Below are 18,574 nucleotides of genomic sequence, written 5' to 3' on the forward strand. Positions count from 1 at the left end.
CGCAAGCCCTCTCCAGCTTGGCTGTACAGGGGTCATTCTCTAGCAAGCCCTGGTCCCCCAAGGCTCCTTTCCATCACTTGGCATCAAACAGCCCCGTGCTGCCCAGGGGATAACTAGAGACTGTCAGACAAAGGCTCAGCCTCAGTCAATGCCATGGCCTGAAACATGAGAAATCTCGATGATGCAGCAGGAAGCTGCTGGGACCCAGCGAGGCCCCAAATGGGGGCATCTCCTGCCAAGCAGCAAATATGACATCAGTGTGAGATCCACAGCCCAGGCCTCTGACCAGGGGCAGGTCGCTGCATCTACAGCTAAGTCCTTAAAGCTACAGGCTACGTGAACGCGGGGCAGAGTCAAAGTCTGCATCCCCTTTTCTGTGAAAAAGGAGAGGTGTTGCTTTTCCTCTTTCTGGCTCCAAAACTCAGCACACACCTTCACTGAGGTGTGGGAAGAAGGCGAGATCCCCTGGGCTTGTTCATGCTCCTGTCTGCCGGCAGCTGACCGGCCCAGTGGGGCCTGCGGCTTCTGTTCTCCACTCACTTGCTCACTCAGTCGCTCAGCAAATATTTATTGAGCCCCTACGACCCACTATGTGCCAGTCTTTGTGCTAAACACTGACAGGTACAAACAAGAGAAATGAGGGCCCTGCTTTCACGGAGCCTATTCTGCAGGTGGGAAGGGTGGCAACAGAAAACAAACCCCTGACCCCCACCCCACCCCCAAAAAACCCCAAAAAACAAGATGACATCACTGGATGGGAGGTGGCTCCCTTAGAGCAGGTGGTCCAGGAAGGCCTCTCCAGAGAAGGGATGACTGGGTGAGACAAGGCAGCAGCTTAAGCGCCGGGCTGTTGAACCCCTCTCAGCCTCAGTTTCCTGGGAAGTTGGAATCATGACAGTAGTTTCTATGGGACTACGCTTTGCTGCCACAGGATAGTCCGATTAAACTACATAGGCCCTAAGAACCCAACGGAGTGAACAAAATTCTTACTAGAACTGCTATCACCACTCACCAGATGCAAGCTCCATGCTGGGAGGGACTTGCGTCTCTTACAGCCCCAAGGTTAAACTGGACCAAGGGCAGAGTAAGTGCTCAATGAGTAGTTACAGAGGAAATGAAGGGCAAACCTCTGAAATGCCCAAAACACAAGGCTAAGATTCTGGTGTTGGGGGGGAGGTGGTTATAAGCACTGCTGTTTTGTGTCACTTTGCAGATCTGGTTCATGCAAACTGAATGGGTGACTTCTCAGGTCTGGGGTCTATGCCTCCTCCCACTTTCCTTTTGTGTGTCTCTGGAGTGATTCCACTTTGGCAGGCCAGCATTCAGAATGAGTACATTCTTCATAAAGTGAAAACAAAATAAGAATCAACTTGTGACAATAGAAGGGTCTGGTTGTGTAAATTAAAGATGTCTATGCAAAGAAATAAGAATGTTGCCATCAAAAGTTGTCACTTACAAAACACATCATGATACAAAAAAAAAAAAAAAAGCCTTACATTAAAATGCCAAGTGAAAAAAAAAAAAAAAGCAGGAAATAAAAACACATGTGCTACATGGTTATAATTCATCAAACTATGTCCACACGGAAACAAGACAGGAAGAAAACAGCATATGCTAAAAGGTTTGTGTTAACTGTGGTTGCCTTTGAAGGGAAGGTTACATCAGTATCTCATTGCTCAGTTTTCTCTGTTCTCCAATTCTTCTTTAACACGCATGTACTTGTGGTTTTCGCATGTTACACTTTTTTACAGTTTCCCTTATAAACTACTCAAGAAGAGGGTGCTTGGTTGTAGGGTATACAGCAGTAGAAATATAATGCACACATGAAATATGTAAACCAACGTCACCCCTGATTAAAAAAATCTAAAACAAACAAAACAAAACAAAACAGATAAATCAACTGTAAAATATACTGCAAGGAATCAGAGTAGAGACAAGGAGTTCTGTTAGGAGAGAGATTGTAATCTTTGAGCTACTGTGCAAAGTTATAAGGAGACAAAATAAAATCTTTAAGGTCAAAAAAATTAAGAGTGTGCTTGGTCAGAAAAGCAAGGCCACTGGGATGTGACATTTTTGCCAGACTTAGGTTGAGGGTTCCCGTGAAGTGGCTAATCTGTATGTCTAAAATCTGACTTCCGGTCAAGAAAAGGAAGCCTCTCTCAAATTATTAAAAAAAAAAAAAAAAAATTCTTGCAGCGCTACCATGCTCCCATGAGGACGGTTAAAATGAAAAATAACAAATACCAAGTGTGGGTGAGGATGTGGAGCACCTGGAACTATCCCGGCCGGAAAATCACAAATTAGTACACTTTGGAAAATGATCGATTTCTACCAGAGCTAAACACAAAAATATTAACAGGAAAGAACAAATCTGACTCCCCCTCAGATAGTTTCTTTAACCTTTGTGTTCTACTGCCTTTGCTTGGAAAGAAATAGAATGTTGCCTTTGCCCTGAAATACACTGAACAGCCCATTCTCAAAGCTCTAACCTCTAAGGATGTAACACTTTTCCATTCATATAGAGATAAAAAGTTGCAGAACAGAGAATTACATTTGTCCTATTGGAGGTTTACAAGAACACTGTGATCAGACATACATGGATCCCTGTAAGAACAAAGGATTCTGACACCAAGAAGTTTGCAACAACCAAGCACGGCCCCGCCCCTTTTTAGTATAAAAGATGCCTAAATTCTGCCCTGGGCCAGGGGTTCTTTGGGACATTAGTCCACTAGCTTCTCTGTCTGCTGGGCTTTCCAGATAAAGTTGCTATTCTTGCCTCAACAATTCACGTCTCAATTGATGGCCCTCTTGTGCTACAAGCAGTACAAGCTTAGAGACAGTAACAAATATACCCAAGGGCCATCAACAAAGCCACCTACTCCAGGTACACAAGGTACCCTCCAGAGGGTCCACAGCAGCAGAGAGCCCAAAGTGGAAGAGATGGATGGGACAGGTTGATTTATCCAAACTCAGCTATGTCATTCCTTGTACAAGGGCCTCTACTTATCTTTAACCTGGAGAGTAGAAAAAAGAGGGAAGAGGATGGGGATGGGGGAGTTGTCCAGTTTTAAATTTTATTTGGACTTTTATGAGGACTGACATATAAAAGCTACAAAGTCTCCGGAAACCAATTATTTCCTTGTGGAGGTAAAAGGGAGATTTTAGAAGTAGATGTTTTATATTTTCCCTCCCTCATTACATGAATGTCTACCCTGCAGAGTCTGAATTAAGAAAATAAGGACAGGAGAATTCCTGCTGCAGCGCCTTGGGATTGGCGGCCTCTCTGCAGCGCCAGGATGAAGGTTTTTTTTTTTTTTTTTTTTTTTTTTTGTCTTTTTGTTATTGTTGCTATCTCTTGGGCCGCTCCCGCGGCATATGGAGGTTCCCAGGCTAGGGGTTGAATCGGAGCTGTAGCCACCAGCCTACGCCAGAGCCACAGCAACGCGGGATCCGAGCCGCGTCTGCAACCTACACCACAGCTCACGGCAACGCCGGATCGTTAACCCACTGAGCAAGGGCAGGGACCGAACCCGCGACCTCATGGTTCCTAGTCGGATTCGTTAACCACTGCGCCACGACGGGAACTCCCAGGATGAAGGTTTGATCTCTGGTCTGGCACAGTGGGTTAAAGGATCTGGCGTTGCCACAGGTGCGGTGCAGGTCAAAACTGCGGCTCAGATCTGATCCCCAGCTGGGGAACTCCATATGCCATGGGGCAGAAAAGAAAGACAGACAGAAAGAAAGAAAGAGAAAATATGAATTGGGGAGTTCGCTGGTGGTCTAATGGTTAGGATTTGGCACTTTCACCACTGTGGCCTGGGTTCAATCCCTAGTCTGAGAACTGAGATCCCACATCAAGCTGTTGCTGTGGCCAAAAAATAAAATAAAATAGGGATCAATATGTGAACTAACTCTGAAAACAGATACTACACTTCTGAAGAACTTATGGTTATTAGGATAACTTGAAGTTTCCACAGTTTCCCTCTGTCACATCACTTCTGCTCTCAGCCTCCCCAGGAACAATGGAGTACACACATACTTATTTCCAAATCACTGAAGCCTCGCAAACCCATAATTCCTTTCCCCTCAACAAAAACCATCTGCTCTAAATGCCCATTATAGAAAAACTCAAATAGGAAAGGGCATCAAGACAGGCTGCAAAATGCAATTTGCTGCATGAATTCAATTTTAAATCAGCCTTTTAAAAAAATTGAAATGCGTTTTTGAGTTTTCTAAGCCAAAAGCTTTCCTCAATTTGTCATCTGCAAAGTAGAGCTGTCAGGAGGATAAAATGGAATGATTCACACAAAACTCTTAGAAGAACGATACGCACCTAATAAGCACACAATAGCGATTAGCAAATATTACAACTCTCATCAAATTAATCTAGCACAATCCAAGTGACAAGAATTAACACACCAACCATCCAAAACACAACCTGGAAATGTGACCACTGTAAACTCTTGAAGCAAAAGGAAACATCTGGGGACAGTGCCTCCGCCCCGTGGAGCACGTGGTATGTGTTTCAGGCTGGGGGATGCGGGGGAGTTCGGCTCTAGGGGACATGACTTTGCAACATGTTTATGGAGACTGGACTGCCTAGAAAATCGGTCAAGAATTCATCATCAGTTTAAAATAAAAGTTTATTAATAACACCAAGAGATTCCTCACCTACCAAAATAACCATGAGGTGCTTCCTACATTAGTCTGTTCACGCTGCCATAAGAAAATACCACAGGCTGGGTGGCGTACACAAAAGACGTTTATCTTCTTAGAGTTCTGGAGGCTGGAGGCTGGCAAGTCTCCAGATCGGGCGCCCTCGGAGGTCTCTCTCCCGGGCTTGCAGACGGCCGCCTTCTTCCGGCGTCCTCACGGGCTTTCCTCGCCCCAGGAGTCTCTCTTCACAGCCTAATCTCTTCTTAGAACACCGCTCAGACTAGTTAAGAGCTCCCCCTAACAGCCTCCCTCTCCTTAAAGGCCCTGTCTCCAAACACAGTCGCTTTCTAAGGGGCTGGGTTTGGGCTTCAACTCATAAACCGGGAGGAATACAAGTCAATCCACCTCACTTCCCGAAGTCCTAACAGCTCATGGCTTCCTTAGTTCCTGAAGGCGAAAGCCCAACACAGTTCACACTGGAATTTCTGGCCCAATGGCTTTTTCCTTCTGGCTTCTGGGTTTTGTTTTTTGTTTTTTTGTTTTTTTAAGACATAATGAGTCACCCTAAGAGGACCACAGGCATTCCGCTCCTATCAGCTGCGGTTCTGCCCTCTCCTACTCCCCCGCCCCCTCCCCAGGGGCCGGGCCAGGTCTGAGGCACCTTTGCCTGTCACCACTGGGGGAAGGTGCTACTGGCATCTAGAGGGTAGAGACCAGGGATGCTGCTAAGCATCCTCCAGGGCACAGGACAGACCCCAAAGCAGAGGATCATCAAACCTAAAATACCCACAGAGCTGGGGTTGAGAAGCCCTGAGGTCTAGCCTGGCTGAGCCCAACTTCACCTTGTGTCGCTGCAGATGGCCTGGCGGAGGGTGGGAGAGCCTGCCAGGCCTGTTCACACCACAGGCCACTTCGTCCTCAGGGAGGGCAGCCACTGGGAGGAGGCAAGAGCCTCCGGCCCACCCCGCTGTCTGGTTCACACCAGAAGCCTTTCTTTGCACCGGCTCCTTCCAGCTGTTCTTTCCCATGATCCCCTCAAACTTCAGACAGTGATAAAAGCAACATTAAAATCTCCAATCAGGAGTTCCCGCTGTGGCACAGCCAGTTAAGGATCTAGCACTGTCTCTGCAGAGGCGAAGGTTTAATCCCCAGCCCAGCACAGTGGGTTAAGGATCCAGCATTACCATGGCTGTGGTGTAGGTCACAGCTGTGGTTTGGTTTCAACCCCTGGCCCGGATGTGACCCCTGACCTGGGAACTTCCATATGCCATGGGTACAGCCCAAAAAAAAGAAAAAGAAAAAGGATCCTACACGGTAAACTAACGGTCATTTAAGAATCATGTTTTTTGGAGTTCTCTTGTGGTGCAGCAGGTTGAGGATCGGGCATTGTCACTGCAGCAGCTTGGGTCACTATTGCGGCATGGGTTTGATCCCTGGCCTGGGAAGGTCCACATGCTATGGACATAGCCAAGAAAAATAAATAAATAAAAATCATATTTTTCACGAAAAACTTGGAAAAATAGAAAGAATTTTTAATCTATTAGCAGAATCAGCTTATCCCATTTTTTTCCCCTTGTAACAATAATACTGTATTCTTAGACCATTCAACAGCACCATTTGAGCATAAGCCACCACTTCCTAAATGGCAGGCATGCCATACCCAGGGCACACCTACAAACCTCCCAAACCATCCCTGACTTCTCAATCCACTGTTTTTTACTGAACCCTATTCTAAAGGGAAAATTCCTGCCACTACCACAAAGAGCAAACAAGTATCACTTGGCACAAAGAGAAGGAACCACAAACATAATCGCCAACTTTCAACGTTTGGCCATGAGCTGCCTGAAGGGATCTTAGGTGATGCTTCCCACAGGCCAAGCTCTGAATGCCTAAGTCACATAACAAAACAGACACTAGCTTTAAAAAGTGTCAGCATCTTTTGGAGTTCCTGTCGTGGCTCAGCAGAAATGAATCTGACTAGCATCCCTGGGGACACAGGTTTGATGCCTGACCTCGCTCAGTGGGTTAAGGAGCCGGGGTTACCGTGAGCTGTGATGTAGATACCATGAGCTGTGGTGTAGGTCGCAGACACGGCTTGGATGTGGGGTGGCTGTGGCTCTGGCGTTGGCCGGCGGCTACAGCTCTGATTTGACCCCTAGCCTGGGAACATCCATATGCCTCGAGGGCAGCCCTAAAAGGCAAAAAAAAAAAAAAAAAAAAAAAAAAGCATCAGCCCCTTTCTATCTTTTTACCTGCAAGTCACCTAAATATATGTTACAGCTAGTCTTTTTCTTTCCAAAATAAGCCAAAGTCCCCTGGCTCTCAGGACTGAAGCTGCAGGCGTGTCATGTCCGTGCCCAAGGGTAGCCATGAAGTCCGGCCAGCCCTGACTAATGACTCTTGTTTGCATCTGTTCTGACAAGCAACAGCCCAAAGTCCAAAGACGGATCCATCAACGTCCTGCCTCTTCCCTCCTATCTGCTGCATGGGTGGCTGAGGTCAAGGTCAAATGGCCAGCCTCCTTCCTTGGGGACCGGTGTGCAGGTGGCTCCCTGGACTTCCTCACGGAAGCCCCGAAGAGCAGAATGAGTGGGGAGCACCTGGTCTGGTTTTGGGGAGCGCTGGAGAGGCCCGCAGCAGGGATTCCGGAATAGAGAGTGGATGGCACATGCACCACAGGGCTGGCAGACGGGGCGCAGCACTTCCCGATGGGCCGGTGCCAACGTTGCTCTGGCTGTTCTCCTCGAAGGGAACAAAGAGCTGTGAACGCAAGCGGCCCTCTGGCACGGAGTGGGGAAGCCTGGGGCCCTGGATTTCACCCACCAGCAAAATCCCCACAACCCCCCCAAACACACCCCCACACACCGCCACCTAACACCAGGGTGTCAACAGGAAGACACTGAAAACACAGCCACCTAAATACAGCCCATCCTCCTAATTTTGTGAGCTTTGTTTCTGCCAGTTCACCTACTGCCTAAAACCTGTAACCTCACAATCAATACTCCCAGCACCCTGGGGGCATTCACAGACATGCTCAGAGTGGAAAAAAAAATCTGAAGTAACCCACACGCTTTCCCCACTGAGGCTGAACAGGGCAAGGCTCTGCCTTCTTGTGTCTGCTCTCATACTGTACACAGTGTCCTCTTCATGGTCTCTTGAGTGCCATGTGTGCCTTTTTGTGCTTTTTGTTATCTAGTTCAGAATCAAATGGCCCCCGCGCAATCAGCATTCCTAAGAGCAAGAAGCCTGTGATGAGCCTCTGGGAGAAAGATACATACATGTTACATAAGTTTCCGTCAAGGCATGAGTTATAATGTTGTTGGTCATGAGCTCAATGATAATAAACCAACATTAATTAAATAAGGTGTTTTTCTTTCTTTCTCTCTCTTTTTTTTTTTTTTTTTTTTTTTTTTTTTTTTTTTTGCTTTTTAGGGCCACACCAGCAGCACACGGATGTTCCCAGGCGAGGGGTCGAATCCAAGCTGCAGCTGCCGGCCTTCACCACAGCCAGAACCACACAGGATCCAAGCCACGTCTGCCACCTACACCACAGCTCACAGCAACGACGGATTCCCGACCCTCTAAGTGAGGCCAGGAATGAAACCCGCATCCTCATGGATACCAGGTGGATTCATTTCTGCTGTGCCACAACAGGAACTCCCCAAATACGGTGTTTTTCAATAGAGACATACCTAAAACGACTCTTTTTTTTTTTTTTTTTTTGGCTTTTTAGGGCTGCACCCTTGGCATATGGAGGTTCCCAGGCTAGGGGTCTAATCAGAGCTGTAGCCTCTGGCCTACACCACAGCCACAGCAATGCAGGATCCGAGCCACGTCTGTGACCTACACCATAGCTCACGGCCAACACCAGATCCTTAACCCACTGAGCGAGGCCAGGGATCGAACCCACAACCTCACGGTTCCTAGTCGGATTCGTTTCCACTGCGCCGTGACAGGAACTCCCCAAGATTCTATATTGATCATTTGACCAAAATGCTGTAACCAGAGTCTGGCAGGAACCTACCTAACCTTGTATTTCCCGTAGAAACAGCGATTCACTGTTCGCTAATTCAGTGCTGAGGACTTTACAGGACAGAACTACTGCAAATAACAAGAATCTGATGTACTGTATTCCCAGTACGGTCTCCAACGTGTCAAAACAGAAAGGCATTTTAACACCACAAATTAGAAGTGACAGCTTCGATACAAAGTTCAGACCATTCAACAGAATGAACATGTCTGTATAAAGAACTCCCAGAGTTCCTGTTGTGGCGCAGCAGAAACGAATCCGACTAGGAACCATGAGGTTGTGGTTCAATCCCTGGCCTCGCTCAGTGGGTTAAGGATCCAGCATTGCCGTGAGCTGTGATGTACGTCGCAGACTCGGTTTAGATCTGGCGTGGCTATGGCTGTGGTGTAGGCCGGCACCTGCAGCTCCTATTGGACCCCTAGCCTGGGAACCTCCATATGCCATGGGTGGGGCCCTAAAAAGCAAAACACACACACACACACACAAAAAAAACACTCCCTATTCGGGCACCATTCTAAGTTCATGGGAACAGTGATTCCACACCCCTGATGCACCCTGGTCCCAGCACAGTGTGAGCACGTCTGCAAAGAAGCACATGGCCTGCAGCAGCCCCGTCATCTGAGATTGGAGATGGCTCCAAGCAGAGACAAGTTGTCTCTGGCTATTGTCTGGCCAGAGTTCTTACTCAACCAAACGCTCCACAAAGTTCCAGAAAGAAGAGAAGATAACGTTGTCCAGTGCAAGAGTCCTTCCTTGCAGGCCGAGATCAATTTCCGACGTCCTCCAAGGACTTGTATCAACTCTTGCACGTATTCTGCCCGGCCCCATGGGCACTCTATGTCCCATTTTACAGAAGGGAAAACCGAGGCGCAGAGGGGAAAACACAGTGGTCTGGAGTCATACTAAAAAAATGTCAAATCTGTAATAGGGCAAAACTGATTAACCTAAGTCTGTAAGCCTAGAACCCAAACTTTTAACCGCAAAGCAACAAACCCAGCATCCTGTCCTGGGCATTTCAAATTACAGTCTATAATATTCTTACCTGTATTCTTACAGCAATTTTTAAAATGCAGTAGACTTTAAACCACTGCCACGCCCAAATTCTCTACCCTGAAGTCATTTGGAAAAAGAAAGATTCCATTGTTACTGGAGTGAAAAACAAAGAGACAAAAGCTGCAGTTAAGGGATGGAGCTGATCAAACACCCAGCCCCAGCCGGGGCGCTCAGAGAAACCCTCCCGTCCTCCCCATGCAGTCACACGCACCCGCATGCTCATTAGTTTCTGCCACTCATTCTTGGCCCGGGTTAAAAGCTCTGCCTTTCTGAGCCTCAGTTTCCTTATCCGTAAAACAAGGACCAAAACCAAAACAAAACCAAACATCAAGAGAGCCATCGCGCAGCTAATTCAAAAGACTGCAGATTCTAAACAAATATTAGTTCTCCTCTTCAGTGGTCACAGAATGAGCCTAGCATCCTTTTGCTACACCCCAAGCAAAGTGTAAGAGTGAGGCTTGAGATGTCTCTGCTGTACCCACCAGGCAGGGGGCTCGCTGGCCGACCCGGTGGGCCCCCCGGGGTTTGACCAAGACTGTTACCCAGGTCTGGGGGATGCACCAACTGCATGGGCTTCCCCTTGCTGCTGTGACAAATAACCGCGAATGAATTATCTCACAGCTCCGGAAGTCAAGAGTCCAAAGTGGGTCCACAGGGCTAAGCTGAAGGTGTCTGCAGGGCTGTGTTCCTCCTGGAGTCTCCGGGGGAGAATCCCTTCCCTGACTTTTCCACTTTCCAGACCCCGCCTGCATTGCTGTACTCATGGCCCCTTCTCCACCTTCCAGCCCGAGGCAGGGCACTTCTGGCCACTCTCCAATTCTGAGGCTCCCTTCTCCTGCCTCCCTCTTTCAAGGACGCTTGTGATGACCCTGCGTCCACCTGGATAATCCCGGAATGCCTCCCCATCTCAAGGTTATGAACTTAATCACACCTGCAAAATCCCTTTTGCCGTGTAAGGTAACATATGCTCAGGGCCAGGGATTAAAAGTGGACATCTTTGGGAGGTCTCTGCCCACTACACCATACACACTGTGACCTCTGGAATGAACCAGGTTTCATATTATTTGATTCTTTTCCACTAAATGTTTGACTTCCTGCATCTGTATTAGTACAGCTTATAAGATCTGCACATCGATAATCCACAACAAAACAAGTCTTTGCTAGAACATGGGTCTTGTATTTAAAGATAAAAATTAAGGAGTTCCTGCCGTGGTGCAGCGGAAACGAATCCGACTAGGATCCATGAGGTTGCGTGTTCCACCCCGGCCTTGCTCAGTGGGTTAAGGATCTGGCGTTGCTGTGGTATAAGCCGGCAGCTACAGCTCTGATTGGACCCCTAGCCTGGGAACTTCCATATGCCACGGGTGCGGCCCTAAAAAGACAAAAGACCAAAAAAATAAAATAAAATAAAAATGAAGCCATCTCACCAACCCAACACCACCTAAGCTGACGTCCCTTGGTGGAGGAAAAGCGATAAAGGCAGACCGAGGGCACCTGGGATGTCTTCTCCTTGCCCGAGATGTCCTTCTCCTGGTGCCCAGGCTGCAAATTCCTCAGACACCACCCACCTACCCTGACTCAGGTCACACTGGGAGGACATGCAGACTTGAGCCCATCAACCAGAGAAGATCTCTGAGCCAAGAAAATCCATAAGCAATTAGTAAGCAGCAGCTTAAGAACACCCTACAGATGTCTTAGAGACTTCAAGTTGGCAACATCTAGACTTCTTCCTGGACCACCCAGAAAAGGCTCTTCTCTGCCCATTCCCAGGAGCAGAGGCTTCGCTCTGCTTCTTTTGCAAACTGGAGATCTGCTTTCTCTCAACAAGGATTTACTGGGCATCTATCTGTGCCGGGTTCCACGTGATGATGATGAACTTGTCACCAGCCAGGGCCCCATGGTGTTCCCAGCTGAATATCACACGTCAAAGGGCAACTGTGCAAAAAAGAAGAGGAGCAGATGCTCTGAGAGGCTGCTGCAGTGGGATGCGACCTGCCCTGGGAACAGCAGGGAAGCCTTCCCTGAGGCTTAATGGAAGACAGAGCTTTGACTGGATGAAGAGGGGAGAGAAGGACCTTCTAGGCAGAGAAGAGCATGTGCAAAGGTCCTGCATCAAGAGGGAGCTGAAGGGGCCAAAGTGTCTCAAGGCAAGATTAGAAGGAGGCAAGGGCCACAGCAGCAGTGTCCAACAGCACCTGCCATGACGGTGGAGATGAATGCTTGTATCTACGCCCACCGACACTGCGGGCACCGGCCACATGTGGGGACTGGACACGGAAATGTGGCTGGTGCCACTGAGGAACTGCATACTTTTTTCTTTTGTCTTTTATCTTTTTAGGGCAGCACTCACAGTGTATGGAGGTTCCCAGACTCAGGGTCTAACCGGAGCTGTTGCTGCCAGCCTACACCAAAGCCACAGCAATGCCAGATCCAAGCCGCATCTGCAACCTACACCACAGCAAGGTGGAGACCTCACTGAACAATCAACAGCGTGGACTCAGGGAGACAGTGACAATGATGATCAACAAGAGGTTGGGCGAGGGAGTTCCCGTCGTGGCACAGTGGAAGCGAATCCGACTAGTATCCATGAGAACGCAGGTTCGATCCCTGGCCTCGCTCCGTAGGTTACAGATCCGGCGTTGCTGTGGCTGTGGTGTAGGCTGACAGCTGCAGCTCCGATGAGACCCCTAGCCTGGGAACCTCCATATGCCGCGGGTGTGGCCCTAGAAAGACAGAAAGAAAAAAAAAAAAAGAAGAAGAAGAAGAGGATGTGCAGGTGGCAATGGCAATGCTAAGGGAGATGTGAGCAGATTCCAGAGCCAGTCAGGGAGCAAAAGTAGGAAGTCTTGACAAAGGATTAGCAAAGAAAGATGAGGATCCTGGAGATTCTGCTGCTGAAGAGATGGCACAGCCTTCTCCGTGCACGGGACCCTGCGGGAAAAAGACCAGGTTTGCGGTGGGCACTAGACCATGACGTTGGCTTTGGCCAGGCTGAGAGCAGGAGTCAGAAGGAGGACAGGAGGACTTGGTCCCTGAGTAAGGTGGTCCCGGAAGCCATGGACATAGATGAGCTCAACCCATAGTTCCAAGGGCAAGAGGGTCCAGGACAAACCTTGAGCCACTGCAACACTGAATGGTCAGAGGGGGGAAGACTAGGCGGGAGAAGCCACAGGGCCCTTACGGGAGACCCAGGAAACACCGACGAACTCCGTCTCCAAAACTCACCTTAGACAAGAGAAGTGAAAGCACGTGTCACACAGAAACTTGAAAGTTCTTAACAGTGTGACGTATAACAGGCAAATACCGGAAATAATCCAAACGACCATCTTGGTGAAAAATCAAAATATGGCATATCCATACAGTGGAATTCTATTAAGCAATAAAAAGGAACATAAAACCATTATGCTAAGTGAAAGAAGGCAGACACAAAGACAACATATTGTATGATTCCACTTACAGGAATCTTCCAGAAAGGGCAAACCTATGAAAACAGAAAGCAGAGCAGTGACAGCCTAGGGATTAGCTGCAAACAGGCATGAGGGAACTTTTGGAGGTGATAAAAAATGTCCAAAAACTGGATTGTGGTGATGGCTACCCAAACTCTATAAATTTTTTTTTTTTTTCTGTTTTGGTCTTTTTGTCCTTTTAGGGCCGCACCTGTGGCATGTAGAGGTTCCCAGGCTAGGGGTCCAATTGGAGCTACAGCTGCTGGCCCACGCCAGAGCCACAACAACTCCAGATCTAACCTGCGTCTGCGACCTACACCACAGCTCACAGCAACACCGGATCCTTAACCCACTGAGCGAGGCCAGGGATCCAACCCGCAACCTCATGGTTCCTAGTCGGATTCGTTTCCATGGCACCACGATGGGAACTCCTTAAATTTACTTTTAAAATATCAATGAATTGTACTTAACAATGGCTTTTAGGAGTTCCCGTCGTGGCGCAGTGGTTAACGAATCCGACTAGGAACCATGAGGTTGCGGGTTCGGTCCCTGGCCTTGCTCAGTGGGTTAACGATCCGGCGTTGCCGTGAGCTGTGGTGTAGGTTGCAGACGCGGCTCGGATCCCGCGTTGCTGTGGCTCTGGCGTAGGCCGGTGGCTACAGCTCCGATTCAACCCCTAGCCTGGGAACCTCCATGTGCCGCGGGAGCGGCCCAAGAAATAGCAACAATAACAACAACAGCAAAAAAGACAAAAGACAAAAAAAAAAAAAAGGATTTTATTTTATGTTATGTAAATTATACTTCGATAAAAATGTTTATTAAAAAAAAAAGTAGAGATAGACTATGAAACTAAACAGCTCTTTCTTAGGCCAGTTCATATCCAAAATTTCCTAGTCACCCACATCTAAATACACCAAAAATCCAAGCATCCTTGTCCAATGTGGCTACAAGACGCAAAAATGTTACTAAGAGAAACATTACAGAGCCTCAGTTCCTCCAGAGTCCAGGCTCCTTGCTTTTCTACGGCATCTGTCACACCAGGGTCTCTCCACACCTGGAAGGAACAGTTTATGTAGTTAATCATTTCCTAGATTTGACCAGGAAAGAGCAATGGATTCTATACTGTTTCTCAATTTCCTAGCATCAAAGTTCCCTCCTCTCAAAGGAGCATTCTGGAGATCACCCAGAGCAAACCTCACACAAAGACCTAATTATTCCTCTTTGCCCCAGAAAACACCTAAGAGGCACTGAGCACTGAGTGGTCTAAACTTGACATGAATTAAGCCTCAAAACAATCCAAGGAGGTATATATAATTATTGCCGCTCCCGCTTTACAGATGGAAAAACTGAGACTCAAGAGTTCCCTGGTGGCTCAGTGGGTTAAGGAACAGACATTGTACTGCTGTGGGACATGTTCACTCCCTGGCCCAGGAACTTCCACATACCACAAGCATGACCAAAAAACGAAAAAAAAAAAAAAAAAAAAAAAAAGACCCAGAGAGATAATTTTCCCAAGTCACAGATCCTCAGCTTGAACCCAGCTCCCCAATCCCATGCCCATGTTGCCACAAACCAGTCTCTAGTGTTTCAGCAAGAGAAGAACGCCATTCAGCCAGAAGCAAAGCACACAGGATGTCAGAAGAAGGGTTTCCAGCAATGTGAGGCAAATGCCCTATTTCCTAACAAAACCACTGTTAATAGTTTTCTCAACACTGGGATGTGGTAACTTTCTCAAGAGAGAAAAGAGCTTTGGGGCTACAGGATTCCTCCAGCAAATAAATGCCATGTCTTGGCAACATATGCTAAGTGACCCCGGCATTAATTATACTCTCCCCCTTGGGACATGTGGTACCTCGGTTCTTGGTTTTTTAACCACAAAACCCCAACCACCATATAGCTTCAAGCCATTAGGTAAAATGAGTTGATTAGGTTCAAATCCACCCCCCTCACACTATTCCTTTGACCTCCGACAAATTATGTAGCATCATGGAATGATATAAAATGAAAAAACTGACTCCAAAAATCCCCACAGCTGTTACAAGGGTGAACACTGTCATTTATCTCAAGTGCTCAATAGAGAGCCTGACCTGTCACATACCAGCCTCGTTTTCCTTTAAGTGGCCCTCCTCCGTAAATTTTAGGGAGACTTTCCATCTCTGCTTCCAAACAGCAAGATCCCTACCTTGACAAGGCTATTCCTAAAAATGCAGATTCAATACAAGGACATATAGGCAAACGCCTGGAATTCCAGACACATGATTTAAATCTGAGTCCATGTCACTGATGAGGAAAGAGATTTGTTCCAAAGTGGCAAATTCTAAAAGAGGAGTGACCCTCCACTCCAGCACCAAACAGAAATCTTTTTTTCCCAACTGTCTGTACCACTCCCTCTGGGCCCCCTTATTAATGGTGTATAATTCTACCAAGATTATCTTCACCTTTAAATAATTATTTGCAGTTCTACCTCATGCACTGAATCAGAGGTTCTCAACTATGCCAGCACATTAAAATCATCCAGGGAGCTTTGAAAAAATAAACTAGGTAAGACAGATAAAGATATTCAGGTCCCACCCCAGATTCTTATTTCAAAGAAGGGATGGTAGGTGTTCCCACGGATCCAGGTGATTCCACGGTCAGCACGCCCACACCTGTTGGGCAGGGCTTGTTGAACCTATCTTTGCACCCAGTCACTGCGCACAGCCCCCCCGCACAACAGGTATTTTATCATTGTTTGTGGCACAAATTAATAACTAGAGGATCTGAGAGTCCCCGCCCCCATCGTATTAATTCATTAAAACATTTACTGAGAGTACACATTACATGCAGGTACTAGTCTAGGCAAAAAGTTCAAGTTAAATGTCATCATGCTTTAGCCTCGACAGAAGACAGTGAAGGAAAGGGTGGAGGCTCTCCGGGTCTCTGGTCAGAGATCCTAAGTCCAACCTGCATTTTACGGCATCTTCCCAGCAGTCCCTGACCTCACTGGGCTGGTATCCTCCTCTCCATGACAGCAATGGGGCCGCCTCACTGGAAAATTTAAGGAAAACTGGACAAAGACCCCACAAAATGGCAGCTGGCATCATTCCTTTTTTTTTTTTTTCTTTTTTTTTCTTTCAATAATTGGATGCACACCTGATGAAGCCACCCTATAGAGGTCCACCCTCCCCACCCCCTGCATCCAGCAGCTGACGCCGCAAAAAGACGCCGCCACAGGGAAGTGCCCAGAGAGAACAGGACGCTGAAGCAAAGGGCGGGACCAAAAGGCCCAGCCCCGCCGAGCTGCCGGTCTCAGCCTTCACCTGGGCAGCCTCGGGAAAATGCACATTTCCGGGTCCCACCGCCAAGACCTGATGGGCAGGTCTGGCGGGGCCAGGGAATCTGCATTTTAACCAGCTCCCCTCAATACCCCCACCCCCACCCGGGGGGGTCTGTCGCAGGCAATACCACAGATCCTTAAAACCTCAACAACAGGTTACTGCCATTCTCCGAAGAGGAAGACTGCAGGCGCAAAATACCAGCTTGTCCTCTCTCTCCAAGTGAAGGAACCCCCTCCCCAGGCTGCCCAAGGTCTGCCGACGCGGGAAGGCCCAGCAGGTGGCAACCCTTAGCCCTGCCAACGAGCCCCTACCCTCAAATTGTAGGGAACCGTGGGGAGGGGATCTTAAATCGACCAGTAGGAGCCCCTTTCGCCCTCCTATGACTACCGGTTCGGGTCCCGCCAGGGCCAGAAGGCGAAAGTGGCTATCTGGGGGCTGGGACCCGGACGCGCTGATGGGGACCCCGCGGCAGGTCCGCGGAGAAGGCCGTGGCTCCCCTACCACCACCAATAACCTGAGCATATCCGGGCTCCCGAGGGCTGTTCCACGCGCAGACCAAGGTCTGCTATTGACCCAGTCGACATCACAAGGCCACGGAGTAATCACGAAAGAAAAAAATGCGTAAAAGGCCAAGGCCGATCCCAATTCCACTGGCGTGTAAACAGCGCTGGGCGGGCCGGGCTTCTCGGGGTTTCTGAAGGAAGGTGGGCAGTGATGAAACGCAGCCGATCGCTTGGGCCCAAAAGGGACGCAATCGCGCCGAGGCCCCGGGCCGGGGCTGGAGCTCCCTGCCCGCCCGCCTCCCGGGCCGCCCTCCTCCCGGGCCCGGCCGCCGGCTCATGGCGCCTGCCAACCTGTCAGGCCCGGCCCAGCCGGCCCGAGCGCCAGGCTCCCGCCGCGCGCGGACAAAGGAGGGCGGCCGGCCCCCGGCCCCGCTCACCCGGCGCGGGGCCTGCTGTCCATCCGCTTCTTCTGGCGCACCGGCTGCAGCGGGATGTTGTCCGTCATGTCGCCCGCGCCGCCTGCCTTGGCCGCCGCGCCCCCTGCGCCGCCTGGGCCGCCGCCCGGTCCGGCCTCCGCGCCGCCGCCCGCCGGCGCCGCGCCGCCCCGGGGGAGGAGGCGGCGGCAGCGGGCGGGCCTGGCCCGCAGCGAGGGGGCGAGCTCGCGAGCGCCGGGCCACGCGCGGAGCCGCCCGCGCGGCCCGACCGACGGACACGGGCGCACCATGGGCCCGAGCTCCGCGCCGCGCCGCGCCTGCCACGGGGGGCGGCCGGCTGTGTCCGCGCTGCCGCCGCCGCCGCCGCAGTGTCCCCGCCCCCGGCCCGCGCCGCGCGCCCCCCACGCGCGCCCACCCGGCCACGCGCCCCCCGCCCACGTCCCGCCGTGCGCGCGCGCGCCCGGCCCCCGCCCCCGGCCAGCGTCTGACTTTCACCTGCACACAAGCAGCCGTGCACACATGCACAGGCTGTCACACTTAGCCGGCACATTGCATCCATCCTCTCACAGGCTCACTCGTGCACATTCACACGCGAGCCGTACACACACACACACACACACACACACACTCATTCTAGCCCACTCACTCTCCACCAGCATCTCACATTCACAAGCAAACATTCACACCTGCACGCACACACCCTGCCACACTCACCTCGGTTACCCACCTTCATCCACCCTGGATCTCAGGCCTCAGACACACGTGTACCCTCAGGAATCACAGTCACACAGGGACACACACCCTACCTCACTGCACTTTCCAGACTCTCCCACCTTCCTTCACCATCACCCACTGTCTCCCACCTGGGTGTCTGAGATTCACAATCACACACATACACACACTCGTTCTCACACTCACTCCTTCACCTGTCTCTAGGGCTGACATGCCCTCTCAGTCACGCAGACACACTTCAACCACACTGACTCACAACCTCACTTGCACATACCCCACTCCTTCACCCAGACCCACTTGTGAACCCCCACACTCTGCCACTTGGAGTCCAGGATCTGCTGACTTCCCAAGGGCCAGATCAAGTTTTGAGAACAGAAAGAAAATGAGTAAGTGGTGGAGGAAG

At 49.8% G+C, this 18,574-nt stretch overlaps 1 protein-coding gene across 4 annotated transcripts in view; it reads right to left on the bottom strand.

Annotated features, from left to right (window-relative positions):
- Positions 1 to 17,975, bottom strand: part of ATP9A (ATPase phospholipid transporting 9A (putative)) — a 136,452-nt gene extending 118,477 nt beyond the window's left edge. Inside the window, exon 1 of one of the 4 annotated variants that reach the window (XM_013985463.2) lies at positions 17,935 to 17,975. In XM_013985463.2, coding sequence (XP_013840917.1) covers positions 17,935 to 17,960 — 26 coding nt within the window. In that variant the 5' untranslated portion in view covers positions 17,961 to 17,975. 4 annotated transcript variants of the gene reach the window in all.

The sequence above is a fragment of the Sus scrofa genome, chromosome 17 (genome assembly GCF_000003025.6).
Source record: "Sus scrofa isolate TJ Tabasco breed Duroc chromosome 17, Sscrofa11.1, whole genome shotgun sequence".
In the NCBI taxonomy this organism is placed as follows: domain Eukaryota; kingdom Metazoa; phylum Chordata; class Mammalia; order Artiodactyla; family Suidae; genus Sus; species Sus scrofa.